Genomic DNA, 13,487 nt, shown 5'->3' on the forward strand with positions numbered 1-13,487 from the left:
CATTAAAAAGGGGATCAACTCCAGAGATAAAACATTAATTCTCCCGCTCTACAAGACTCTGGTCCGGCCGCACCTGGAGTATGCTGTCCAGTTCTGGGCACCAGTCCTCAGGAAGGATGTGCTGGAAATGGAGCGAGTACAAAGAAGGGCAACAAAGCTAATCAAATGTCTGGAGGATATTAGTTATGAGGAAAGGTTGCGAGCACTGAACTTATTCTCTCTGAAGAAGAGACGCTTGAGAGGGGATATGATTTCATTTTATATATACCGTACTGGTGACTCCACAATAGGGATACAATTTTTTTCGCGGAAGGGGGTTTAACAAGACACGTGGCCACTCATTAAAATGAGAAGAAAAGAGGTTTAACTTTAAACTACATAGAGGGTTCTTTACTGTAAGAGCGGCAAGGATGTGGAATTCCCTTCCACAGGTGGTGGTCTCAGCAGGGGGCATCGATAATTTAAAAAAACTATTAGATAATCACCTGAAAGACCGCAACACACAGGGATATACAATGTAATACTGACATATAATCACACACAGAGGATGGACTTGATGGAGTAGTGTCTTTTTTCAACCTCACCTACTATGCAAGATAGGACTATATAGTATCAGAATAATGTAATGTACAGGACAGAGTATATAGTGCAGGGGTCGGGAGTATGTCATGTACAATATAAATTATATAGTGTAAGGGTCGGGACTCATAATATTGGTATTCAGTGGAAGATTATTTGTTTACAAGTTGCAGAGGTCCCACATCGCTGCCTCCCATCTCCTGAGACTGCACTCAGTGACTTGGGTCTGAGACTATCCAGACATATCCCTCCACCCGGCACAGCCAGCAAATAACAGAGCAAGTAATCCTGGCAAAATTGTCTATTAGACATCTTGCCATACCCGGTTATGGAGCAGAAGACCCAAAACACATACCCCAGGTCTCTAGGTCTAGTAATGCCTATTGGGAAAATGAACTTTTTTCTGCCAGCGGAACCCCAGAATCTCCATAAATCCAGTGTAGATACATAAATTGTCGGCAGCACAGAGAAGGAAGATTATCACCCAGTCCCCGCCCTACTCTGGACCAATCAGTGAGCAGTATGGGTGGAGGAATGTATTTAGTGTTAATGACCCACCTGTGCTGATCTCTGTAGGAGTATCCTCCTCTATAAATGTCCCCGTTATTCCATCCTCCTCCATAGACTGCTGATCATCCCTCACATACCTCTCTTCTTCTTCTGATTTCACCTCAAATTCTATATCGAATGGATCTCCACTCTAAGAAAATGAAAGTGAATATCATCTGTAAACAGTAGGATTTATTATTGTGACATCACATAAAAAATCCACACATCATCTCCATGAGTTCATGTTCTAGATGCTCCATCCCACCAACCTTGTAACAGTGAGAGACGGTGTGATGTTCCTGTGTGGAATCCCGGGAATACAGAGGACGGGGACATCTCTCTGGTGGGTTCCTGGTATTTGGTGGCTCCATCATATCCTTGTGTGCTTCTGAAAACTCCTCCATCACTCCATACTCCTCATCCTCCTCTTTATACTCTTCTTTAACATCAATATTATCATCCCAGAGAATTCCATTCTGAAAGATATAATAAAACATTCATTGTAACAATCATGCTGTGTATAAATTAGAACTACCAATAATTGTCAATCATCTACCTGATGATGGTGAGGGATGGTGTGACCTTCCTGTGTGGAATCCCGGGAATACAGAGGACGGGGACATCTCTCTGGTGGGTTTCTGTAGCTGGATGTCTCCACCATGGTGTCCTGGTACAGATCTTTCTGTCCTTTTAGAGACTCTGACTCCTCCATCACCCCATCCTCATCATCCTCATCCTCCTCTTTTATCTCTTCTTTAACCTCAACTTTAGAATCTCTTAGGTTTCCGCTCTGAATATATAATAAAAATGACATCAATGGTAACAATGCAGATAATGTACAGATCCTAATGATACTATCAGTGATTGTTCCTCATCTACCTGATGATGGTGGGGGATGGTGGGACCTTCCTGTGTGGAATCCCGGGAATACAGAGGACGGGGACATCTCTCTGGTGGGTTCCCATTACTGGATCCATCTGTAGGAAACACACACACTGACTGAATACATTGGTTCTATGTGTCTATCAGATGATGGGGGATCTAGGTGGACCCTCCGTACTGCTCTCTCCTTTACAATAAAGTCTCCTCTTACCCGGTGATGTGAGGGGCGGCTGATTGTCCATCATGACGTCCTTGTAGAGATCCTTGTGTCCTTCTAAATACTCCCACTCCTCCATGGAGAAATAGACAGTGACATCCTGACACCTTATAGGAACCTGACACACACAATGATACAGTCACCATCCAGACACATCCCTTGTCTGTTACTGGATAATGTCCCAGAATTCCCAGAATCCTCCTCACCTCTCCTCCATCATCTCTCTGGTGACTTCTAGAATCTTCTTTGTATTTCTCTATTCTATCAGGGAGGGAGGTGGAGGCAATGTGATGGTCATATGATCTCCAGACTTCACAGAAGGAAAACTCTAGATCTGAACACAAATAATAAAATAAAAAATAAATAAATGCCATTCTCTGAACCCTCCTCATCATTCAGGTTTCCATTTTATTAAAGCCCCACTTTAGACTGAGATAAAATTTACTCACACAGAATCCCCACACTACGCAGATTAAAAGCTTGCTGTGGGCATTCTCATGTCATTACATACAATGCAGGACCAACAGTCACACTTTGCTAGTGAGGATGCCAAGGGTCCGCCCACATCCTAAGATTATCAGAAAAAAAGCCAGATGTAGGGACATTGGGAGGAGGAGCTGTGAGGTCAGTGTGATGTCATAGGACATATAGACTCTGGATGGAGGGACATTTGGATGGGAAGATTTGAGGGGTCCTCTATATGAAGCTCCCGTGCAAACCAAATCATTGTTCCTGGGTGTGTCCTTCCTCTCCTAAACTGAAGAGTGAACTTTGACCTTTACCATACAGAAATCTGTCAGGAATGTGTGAAAGTAAGCTCTCATGTGATCAGGTGACGTGCGGAGGAACGGAGTGTAAATAGCAGACAATTTTCTCCAGAGCTCCTAATGGTGGGGATGGATTTTGCTGAGTGCTGGTGCCAAGTTTCCACTCCCCCGGGTCACGGCAAGTGTGGAGAAAAGCTGTGTAAGGATATGGAGGGGACATGAGGAATCAGGATAAAGGTCAGAACAAGCAAATCTAAGAGATGAAGCCGGGGTCACTACACAGAAAATCAATCGAAGGAAACAACAGGCAGGATGAGGAATAGCAAGAAGGAGCTCAGAGACAAATGAGAATATTGCTCAGCCAATGGGAGATGATCTCAGCATGACTTACATAATGAAGGAGATGGGGGGGGGGGGGGGGGGGAGTCACTAAAGGTGGGGCTTGACAAATTTGCTTTGAATCTAGGAGCCAGCTAAAAAAGTTAGGAGAGTTTTTAAGGGAAGTGTGGGTTATCAGAGCCTGGGGCAGGGCAAGTAATTTGTGAGGTGAAGAACACAGAACTTGGGGTGCAGGACATGTGGTGTAGGGTGCAGAACGCAGAACATGTGGTGTAGAGTGCAGAATGCAAGACATGGCGTGCCAGGTACCAGAGAAGAGTGTAGGTCACCACAGCACATGAGATGCAGGAGATGGGTACAGTGTGCAGAATGGAGGACATAGTTACACAGTAGGTAAGGTTGAATAAAGACAATAGTCCATCCAGTCCGACTTATGTAGGTGCACATGTGTCAATGTCGATAATCATTTCCCATATCCCTGTATATTGTGTTCTTTAAGATGCACGTCCAAGAGTCTCTTATGCCGCGTACACACGGTCGAACTGTTTGACGTACTTAGTCCGTTGAAACACATTTCAGCGGAAAATCCGCTCGTGTGTGGGCTTCAGCGGACTTTTTCAGCGTGCAGTCCGGAGTACTAAGAATTTCGGATTTTCCAAAAATCTGTCCGTCGTACTTTGGTTTCAGCGGACAATACGGTCGTCAGTATACTAGTTCGACGGACTAAGAATGGCGCATGCCCAGAAAGGATTTACACGGCGGAAGGGTGCTTTGCTGTGTCTTGGACTTCCTATTTCTAGCCCCGTCGTACGTGCTGTACACGTCATCGCGCAAGCTTTCGACGGACTGTTTGTGTATCCGTGTGTGGTCAAGTCCGTTCAGTGGAAACTACGACGGATTGTCCGTCAGATTGTATGACGGACTAAGTACGCCATACAATCCGCTCGTGTGTACGCGGCATTAGTAATATCAATACTCCCCGCAGCCACCACTTGTGGAAGAGAGTTCCACATTCTTACCACCCTAATGCCCTGTACACACGGTCGGAAATTCCTACGGAAAAGGTCCAATCGGATTATATTGTCGGTAAATCCGATCGTGTGTGGGCTCTATCAGAATTTTTCCATCGGAAATTCCGACGGGAAAAATTTGAGAGCCGGATCTAAAATTTTCCGACAAAAAAATCAGATTGGACTTTTTCCGATTGTTTGTAGAGAATTCGGACGGATAAAGTGCCACGCATGCTGAGATTAAATTACGAGACCAAAGCTATTGGCTACTAGGCTCTACGTAGTCCTGTCGTATGCAATGAACATCACCACGCTCCGAACATTTGGATTTTCCAACAACTTTGTCCGACCGTGTGTATCCAACACCGATTTTGGACAAAATCCGTAAAAAAAAAAACCTGATGGATTTTGTGGTCGGAATGTCCGACTGTGTGTAAAAGGCATAACAGTGAAAAAAAACCTACGCAGCTTACGGTTAAACCGATTCTCCTCCAATCTCATTGTGTGTCCTCTCACACCTCCTGATATTGAATAGCTTTTTCCTATTCTGAGATCACCACTGAGATCTTTGTAAATAGAATCATATCTCCTCTCAAGTGTCTTTTCTCCAGTGAGAATAAATTTAGCGATTGTAGTCGCTCCTCGTATTTGAGGTCCTCCAGCCCCCTAATTCATTTAGTTGTCCTCCTTTGGACTCTCTCCAGCACATCCCTTCTGAGGACTGGAGACCAAAACTGGATGGAATACTCCAGATGTGGCCTGACCAGAGTTTTATAAAGTGGTAGAATTGGGAGCGTGGTCTCGGCATGGAAGAGTGAAGCCACACCTTCCTGGGGCTCCAGGTTCACGGCTGTCTAGTGATCAGGCATTGCAGAATTACCCCACATTTCAGCATCTCAGCACTGACCATAGACCCAGAGAAGCTGTACCTTCACTCCAGGACTTCCGCAGCCTGAATGGAGAGATTCCTAGTACCGATCCAGCCGCGGCCAACATGGCGCCGGCATCTGCCATGAGGACAGAGCCCGGATCGCCGGCGGGAGAGGTGAGAGACCCGAACTGTGCAATGACATGCCTCCTTTCTCCCCACCTAGCGATCTCTCCCCCTGCTTCCCTGACTCATTATCTCTTACACCGCTTGGCAGCCCAGAGGGAGAACACATCAGATCCATGCAGTGGGGCCGGGGGGGCACCTTGGCCTCCCAGCATTCTCTACCAGGCACACCACTAACCCCTATGCAGCAGCAGCAGCAAGCCGCGATACTCTTACAGGCAGTGCCCTTGCAGGATCCCTCACCTATGCACTGTAATGAGCAGGCAATCTGGGCACTCCTGCAAAAGCTACCCACCAGAGAAGACTTGGACTCAGTGGGTGTCCAGAATTGAGGGTGCAATGCGGGGAGAGATTGCGGGGATCAGGCAGGAGATGACAGATGTGACCGCACGAGTCTCCACACTTGAAACAGGCACCTCAGCCCTCCGACAGGAGGTCTCGTCTCCGACCTACAAAACACTAAGGAAGAGGTGACAGAAGAATTTGCACAGCTTTACCTCACAATAGACGACCTGGAAAATCGCAACCGCAGGCGCAACATAAGAATGCAAGGTTTACCGGAAGCGACCCGACAGATTGACCTCAAGGCGACTGTAATGGGCATTTTCAATAACTGCCTGGAGCGCCCACCAGAGACGCCAGTCGCAATTGACAGGGTCCATAGAACACTGGGTCCCAGGGGTCCCACTGAAGACAGACCCAGGGATGTTCTTTGTTGCTTACACAATTACACTGTTAAAGAGGACATCCTTCAAAAAGGCATGGCGCAGAGGGAACATTGACTTTGATGACGCCCATATTATCCTCCTGCCAGATGTGTCACGGAGGACCCTCCAGATGCATCACTGCATGAAACCCCTACTTGAGAGACTCAACGAACAGGGGATCACCTACAAGTGGGGTCATCCGTTCCACCCGATTGCACGTAAAGATGGCAGATCATATACCCTCCGGCACCCCGCAGATGTCTGCGACTTCCTCAGGGCTCTTGGTCTACCCTCTCTACAGTTACCCAACTGGCTATCGTTTGTTCTACCTACTAGCAACGATACCCCACCAGCAAGCATCGCGGCTAGACCCCAGAGGTCCAGACGCAACTGTCGTCCTCAATGCAGAAGACCACAAGATCCTCAAGACAACGAGCCTTGATTACTGCTTGCCTCGTTTTGCTGTTTTTTTTTTTAGTTTTGCTAAGCGCATGCCCAGCATACCAGCAACAACAACACAGAGATGAACCTTTTTTCGCAGAAGATTGCAGGCTCCCCAGGACTCCAAACCGTGAGCTCCTGGAGTAAGACTGGAATACTTCTGTTCTCTCCCTTTTTTCCTTTGTTTTGTTTTTTGTTGTTTATGTCCCCCTATAAATACTAGTCTACCTCTCAGGGATATGGATGTACTACCCCATCACCCTTTGACTAGTAGAAATACAGGCTCTCTTAGAAAAGCATCCCTGGCCCGCTTAACCTAATTATCATAAGCTCCTTGGGCCCGTTAGGCCCAAATTTCTTTACTCTGGCTCAGCCTTATGTTGGGGAGGGGTGTGGAGAGGGCATATGGACCTATCCGTTACACCTATACGTAGGTTTGCCACAAGGGGGGTCAGGCCCACTTGGCCTTACAGTTTAAAGATAACAGACTACTTTAAAACTTATGTTGAGAGTGAGACCCCCCTACCCGCGGGGGCCCTACCAGTTAAAGGGGCCTGTTCCACAAAAGGGTAAACATAAGTGTGCCTTATGCCGCGTACACACACGCGGACTTTCCTCCGCGTGTGTGGGCGAGTCCGTTCATTTCAAAAGTAGGGCGGATAGTACGGCGGACTTAGTACACCGTATTAGTCCGCTCAAAAAGTGCCGTGTGTGGGCAAGTAGCCCGTTCGGAAATTCTGACGGACAGTCTGGCGTACTTTTCCGCCAGACTAAGTACGTCATACAGTTTGACCGTGTGTACGCGGCATTAGTTATGATGTCACCCATCTCTGGTGTTCGGTGCTGGTGGGGGGGGTGGCCCCCCGGGAAGATTCGACTGGATACTTACCAGCTGAGATTAGGTTGGGGTTCCCCTGTTCACGACAGTCACGGCTTGTCTGGGGCCCTCCCTTCCACTAACGTAGATCGCTAGCACAAAGGCCGAATTATATGTCTTCAGCTTTAATAAGACATAGAGATATAGGCCTAATTAGAGAGGGCACTCTGCCATAGGTGGTACCCCCCTTCCCCTTTTCTTAATCTAAGATCTTAATCTTACCATTGATCCCCGGAGAGAATCGTCGACGGGATCTTCTGCCCTTTCCCTGAGAGTCCGAAACCGTATCAGAGAATTGCTACACTCCTATCGATTGGTTGACATCTGGCGTATCCTTCACCCGCAAGAGAGGGATTACACCTTCTTGCCAGTACATGGCTCATACTCCAGGATAGACCTCTTCTTGGTCTCCCATGCTACGATCCCATTTGTCTCTGGGGCTCAGATTGGGCATATTGTGCTCGCAGACCATGCTCCGATCTCCATAACCATAGCCACACAGCGCCCAACAACCAAAATGGCTACATGGCGACTAAACTAATCCCTTATGCAAGATCCCGAGGTTAGAGTGGACATTGTACGAGAACTAGGACTCTTCGAGAGTAACAAAGACTCGGTCCCTAATCCTCCAACTATTTGGTCAGCGCATAAGTGTTACATAAGAGGTATATTCAGAAAACATGGCCACAGACTTAAAGTAGCCAGAGAGAAAACATTGTCCGAGATGCTGGTAAAGCTCCACGAGTGTGAAAAACACCATAAAAGCCAACCAGACAGAGACCTAGAGGTAGAGGTAACTACCCTCCGAGAGCAAATCAAAGAGCATTCTTTGTTCCACTCCAGGAACAATCTCTTGAAGGTACGCAGACATTTTTATGAGTTTGGAGATAAATGCAGCAGAACCTTAGCGAACGCCATACGAACCCAACGTAACCTTTCCTATATTCCCGCCTTGTCTACCTCCACAGGAGCTAAAATCCACGACTCAGCAGAAATGGCAGAGTCTTTCCCGGTTTTCTATGAAGCGCTCTACAATCTACATTCCCACCCTTCGGGAGATTGGCCCCAGAGTAGTTTAGAAGCCATAGAGACATACCTGGAAGCGGAGGACTTGCCCTCTCTTAACGAAGAGGAAGCTGACTTACTTTCGCAGCCTATAACTTCAGACAAACTCACAAATGCCTTAGCTAGAGCTCCGAGGGGAAAGACACCCGGCCCCAATGGCTTCACAAATTCTTATTATAAAACTTTCCAAACTCAATTGGCAACCCACTTTGTCAGTGCCTTCAACGCAATACTAGATAATCATGCCGTACCTCCAGACCTGCTGCAAACCAGCATCTCTGTTATTCCAAAGCCAGAGAAGGACCCGCTTCTTTGCGCAAGCTATTGGCTTATTTCCTTACTGAATTGCGACTTGAAATAATTTACAAAAATATTGGCAGAACAAATAGGCTCTGTCCTCCAACGTATAATCCCTTTAGACCAGGTCGGCTTCATCTGTAACAGAGAGGCGTAGGACAACACGATCAGGATGATAGATGTGGTGGCAAGGGCCAAACACCTCAATGTTCCTTTCATCCTATTGTCGACGGATGCCGAAAAGGCGTTTGATAGGGTAAATTGGACTTTCCTACTAGCCAACCTGCAACACCTTGGAATGCTAGCCTCCATCCTGTCCTGGATATCGGCCATTTATTCTTGTCCTTCCGCATCAGTTATGCCCCGTACACACGAGAGGGATTAAGTCTGACAGACCTCCAAAGGAGTTCCGCCGGAATTCCGCTGGAGTTCCGACGGAGTTCTGGCGGACTTTTCGACCGAACGGACTTGGCCACACACCATCACACCAAACTCCGACGGAGTCGAACGTGATGACGTACGACGGGATTCGACGTAGGAAGTTCATAGACAGTAGCCAATAGCTGCCCTAGCGTCGGTTTTAGTCCGTCGGAGTAGCACACACACGAGCGAATTTTTCGAAGGGGACCGGGTCCGGCGGAGTTCCGTCGGGAAAATTTAAAGCATGCTTCATTTCTAAAGTCCGTCAGACTTTAGCTTCGCTAAAGTCCGTTGCAGCCCACACACGATCGGATAGTCCGCCGGACTCAGTCCGTCGGAGTTTGGATGTCGAAAAGTCCGCTCGTGTGTACGGGGCTTAAGAGTGAACGGGGTGGCCTCCAACCCATTTAAGATAAGCAATAGGATGAGACAGGGGTGCCCACTCTCCCCACTCCTGTTCATAATCTCCTTAGAACCCCTGCTACAACACATTAGGCTTAACTCGGGTATCAGAGGACTTGAAACTAGCACATACCACCATAAAATTGCTGCGTATGCAGACGACCTGCTATTTTACATCTCAAACCCTCACACCTCGCTACCAATCCTGTTGTCGGCAATACGCCAATACAGGTTGCTCTCAGATTTTAAAATTAACCTCCAAAAATCAGAGGCACTGAACGTCTCCCTATATCCTGGCTCCCGGGCTTCCCTTAGAGACAACTTCCCCTTCCGGTGGTCTCCCCAAGCCATCAAGTATTTAGGCACAAAAATCCCTGCAGACTTGCACCTCATCTACCAACTTAATTTTCAACCACTCCTGAACACCTTCTCCTCAGACCTAGATAGGTGGAAGGGCCTGGCAATCTCCTGGTTTGGTAGAAGCAACGTACTAAAGATGAATATCATGCCAAGATTGCTCTACCTCTTACAAGCTCTACCGGTAAGGATACCCTGGATCTTCTTCCGTAAATTGCGCACAGTCTTCGTTAAATATGTCTGGCATGGCAAACCCTCGCGGCTCAAAAGTTCCCTATTACAACAATCAAAACTCAGAGAGGGGATGGGTCTCCCTGACCCAGCCCTATATTGCACAGCAGTCTACATGATCAGGGTGGTGGACTGGTGCAGGCATAAATCACACAAGTTATGGGTCAGTCTAGAACAGGATTCAGTACCGCTACCTCTTGATGGCTTGCCCTGGAGTGGAAATAGGTCTTCCACTCCTTCTTATCCCTGAATCGGTTCTTAACCTGGAGGCCTCAAAAAAACCTCTTTCTTAGGCTTTACCAGAAACTTCTATGTAGACCTAGAAAGGGCCTGGTTAAAAAATCTTTCCTCCTCTTCCTCCTTGAAGGGGCACCTGCGTTTCCAGGTCTTAAATTTTAAGAGTTTCCTCTCAGGCTCCATCCATTCTCTTGGAATGATGTCTGAGGGCCTGGTTGATTGGGAGAACCCTGGATTGGGGTTTAACCAGGCCTCTATACATTCTTTCCTGGGCAGAAAACTGAGCTGTAGGCTCTTGGATCTCTTGTGACGCATACACTGCTCTAAGGAGACCCTCCACATCATCTGTGGAAAAGATGTGTCTGCCTGGTCTGGAGTCCTCTTCCTCCCCCTGGCTGTCCTCTATTTCCTCCCCCTCATCAGAAAAGTCTCAGAGTCCTGAGAGTGCAGTGACCGCAGGGGTTCAGAGCATCTAAAATTGCCACATGGATCCAGAGTTTCTGCTCTATTAGTGGGGGGCCCTCCTGTGAGGATGGACCTTCCCCTGCCTGGGCCCTACTAGAGTGGGGCTCGGGTTCCCTGGGTTTCAGGGTTGCCTCCACTGCTATTGCCGCTGCTGGCCCCTCCCCTCGCTCCATTGCAGCTTGTCCTGTTGAGTGGTGCTTGATGCTGGCCAGAGCAGGCTGTGGACGCCTGCCTCCCCTGATGGCCAGGCCTCCGCTCCTGGAGTCCTAGGACGCCACCATTTTACCAAACTCTCAGAGACGTAGACATAACCTGCCCTCGTGGGAAATGCGGTGGTGTCATTTCCGGGGGAAGGGAGGAGGCTGCATCATTCCTCTTTCTGCTGCTGGCAAGATGGCGCTCGAGCACCGGCCAGCACCATCTCCCCTCCCCTGCAAGCCAGGCCGCATGACTCAGAGGCCCAGGAGTCGGGGGCCGCTGCAACAGTGTGCCCCACAGGAAATCCAACTGCCATACCCCACTGTACCCAGGGTCCTTCAGCAATCAGGGGGGCTCTTCCAAGCTCTGCTGCCCCCCGAGGAAGATGGGGCAAGCCCTACCAGACCCAAAGGATTCACAAGCCTGGGGGGGACCACCAGCCCTCGGTGTTGGGTCTATTAGAAAACAACAAAACGTTTTGCTGTGAGGAAACACTTAATAAAAAATTGAGGAGCACAGGGAGAGGCAGGGTTTTTGACCTCTTCTTTAACTGTATTTCCTTTCAGGTTGGACCAGTCATCTCTCAGGGTGTCGTCCTGGAAGACGACTTGAGAAAATTCCCTTTTTTATGCATGCTAATAATCTGCCGGCTTTGGTAGCTGCAGCTTCACATTGTATGCTATTGTTCAGTCTGTCTTCTTCTAGGACCCCCAGATCTTTCTCCATTATTGACTCCCCCAGGAGGTTCTCCCCAAATGGGGTGATGGGTACCAGAGAAGGGTGTAGGTCACTGGAGCAAATGGGATGCATGACATGGGGTGCAGAATGCATGACATGGGGTGCAGAAGGGTACAGGGTACCAGAGAAGGGTGCAGGTCACCGGAGCACATGGGATGCAGGAGAAGGGTACATTGTGCAGAATGCAGGACGTGTGGTGCAGGATGTAGAACATTGGGGTGCAAGGTACAGGACATGTGGTGCAGGGTGCATAATGCAGGCCATGGGGTGCAGGGGAAAGGAAGAGTGTGCAGAATGCAGGACAAGGGGTGCAAGGTACCAGAGAACGGTAAAGGACATGTGGTGCATAACGTAGGACATGGGGTTCAGAACACATGACATGGGGTGCAATCCCCTCTCCCCCTGTGTCCTCCTGAATGTCCTGTACATCTCCCCCAGCAGTGTGTGAGAGTAGAGTGTATAGAGATGACATCTTGTGTACATAAAGCAGCATGTCCCTCCCTGGCTGGTCTCTTAGCTGGCTGCTTTGTCCTGGTTACTCCTGTAAGGACTCTGTAGTCCTGTTTCTCAACACCTTGTGGGGATCTTTGTGGCAGTGCCGAGGTGGCGCCATGTTGGAGATTCGGTCCTCTCCTTCCTCTCTGTTCTGCCGGAGGGCTCTGTAGGGACACAGGCAGCTGTGGGTGGAAGCAGGAGCCGATGGTGACAGTAATGCGGCCACAGAAAAGAGAAAGATCGGCAGCGGGAGCTCAGTGAGATGAGTCCTCTCATGCCGCTGTCCTGCCCAGTCCACCCCTGACTTCACAGGTCGGGTGCCATCTTCTCCTCCTCCTACCACCACCACCCCCCCCCCCCCCATCCCACCTGACTCCGCTCCGAGCCACATTCCTGACTGAATAATCTGTCTGGGTTTCAGGCAGAAACATTATTCAGACCAACAGTGAGAATGGGCTAACAAGAGCCCAGGGGCCAGGACATCATTTCTAGTCACCATGGTGACCTTGGATTTGTTGAGCCCTGACTTAACGTGACCATAGAGACATGGAAATTCAGCAGGTTCAGCAGGGATCGGTCACATTTCCATCCATGTGTGGTCACTGCCAGATAAAAGTCACTCCATCAGCGGCTGCAGCCAATAGCTTCATCACTGATCTGTGTATTCTGAGAGCGGAGGAGCACCCCCCATTGTCAGAATACAATAGTGCAGCGGGGAGGATTCCCCCATCCCCCTCCAATGTGTGGATGGGGGAATGACTTCCGTTTTTTCCTCTCATCCCGCTGGATGAACAATAAAACTGAACCATGTATGGCCAGATTTGGAAGGAAGATATATTCATCATCAACTGATCCCCCTGAAGGGGTTAATCTACATATTACCTCCTCTGCCGTCAGATCAAGCAGCATCTTCTCTCTGCGTCCTTCCAAATGGAATGTCCTGTATACATGACATCACTTCCTGTCTTCCATAGAGACTTCCTGTCTGGGTAGAGGTGAGATCACCACCTTGTGGAACTCAGAGGAACTGCAGCCCAGAGAAACATTTCGTAGTGTGAACACGGCCTTGTGCTGTGTGTGTATGCACTGTATATCCTTATAGATGGGTCATCTCCACTCCCACCAAGGGGGATAGAAATATATTACTGCTGGGGGGGGAG

At 48.6% G+C, this 13,487-nt stretch overlaps 1 protein-coding gene across 1 annotated transcript in view; it reads right to left on the reverse strand.

Annotated features, from left to right (window-relative positions):
• LOC143986874 (uncharacterized) overlaps positions 1 to 13,487 on the reverse strand; it is a 259,820-nt gene that overhangs the window by 90,029 nt on the left and 156,304 nt on the right. Inside the window, 6 exon segments of the mRNA XM_077485281.1 lie at positions 1,138 to 1,279; positions 1,398 to 1,604; positions 1,685 to 1,918; positions 2,008 to 2,105; positions 2,222 to 2,345; positions 2,434 to 2,559. Coding sequence (XP_077341407.1) covers positions 1,138 to 1,279; positions 1,398 to 1,604; positions 1,685 to 1,918; positions 2,008 to 2,105; positions 2,222 to 2,345; positions 2,434 to 2,559 — 931 coding nt within the window.

This window comes from Lithobates pipiens, unplaced genomic scaffold, assembly GCF_037356315.1.
Source record: "Lithobates pipiens isolate NorthernLeopardFrog02 unplaced genomic scaffold, aLitPip1_a1.2 Scaffold_18, whole genome shotgun sequence".
Classification (NCBI taxonomy): Eukaryota; Metazoa; Chordata; class Amphibia; order Anura; family Ranidae; genus Lithobates; species Lithobates pipiens.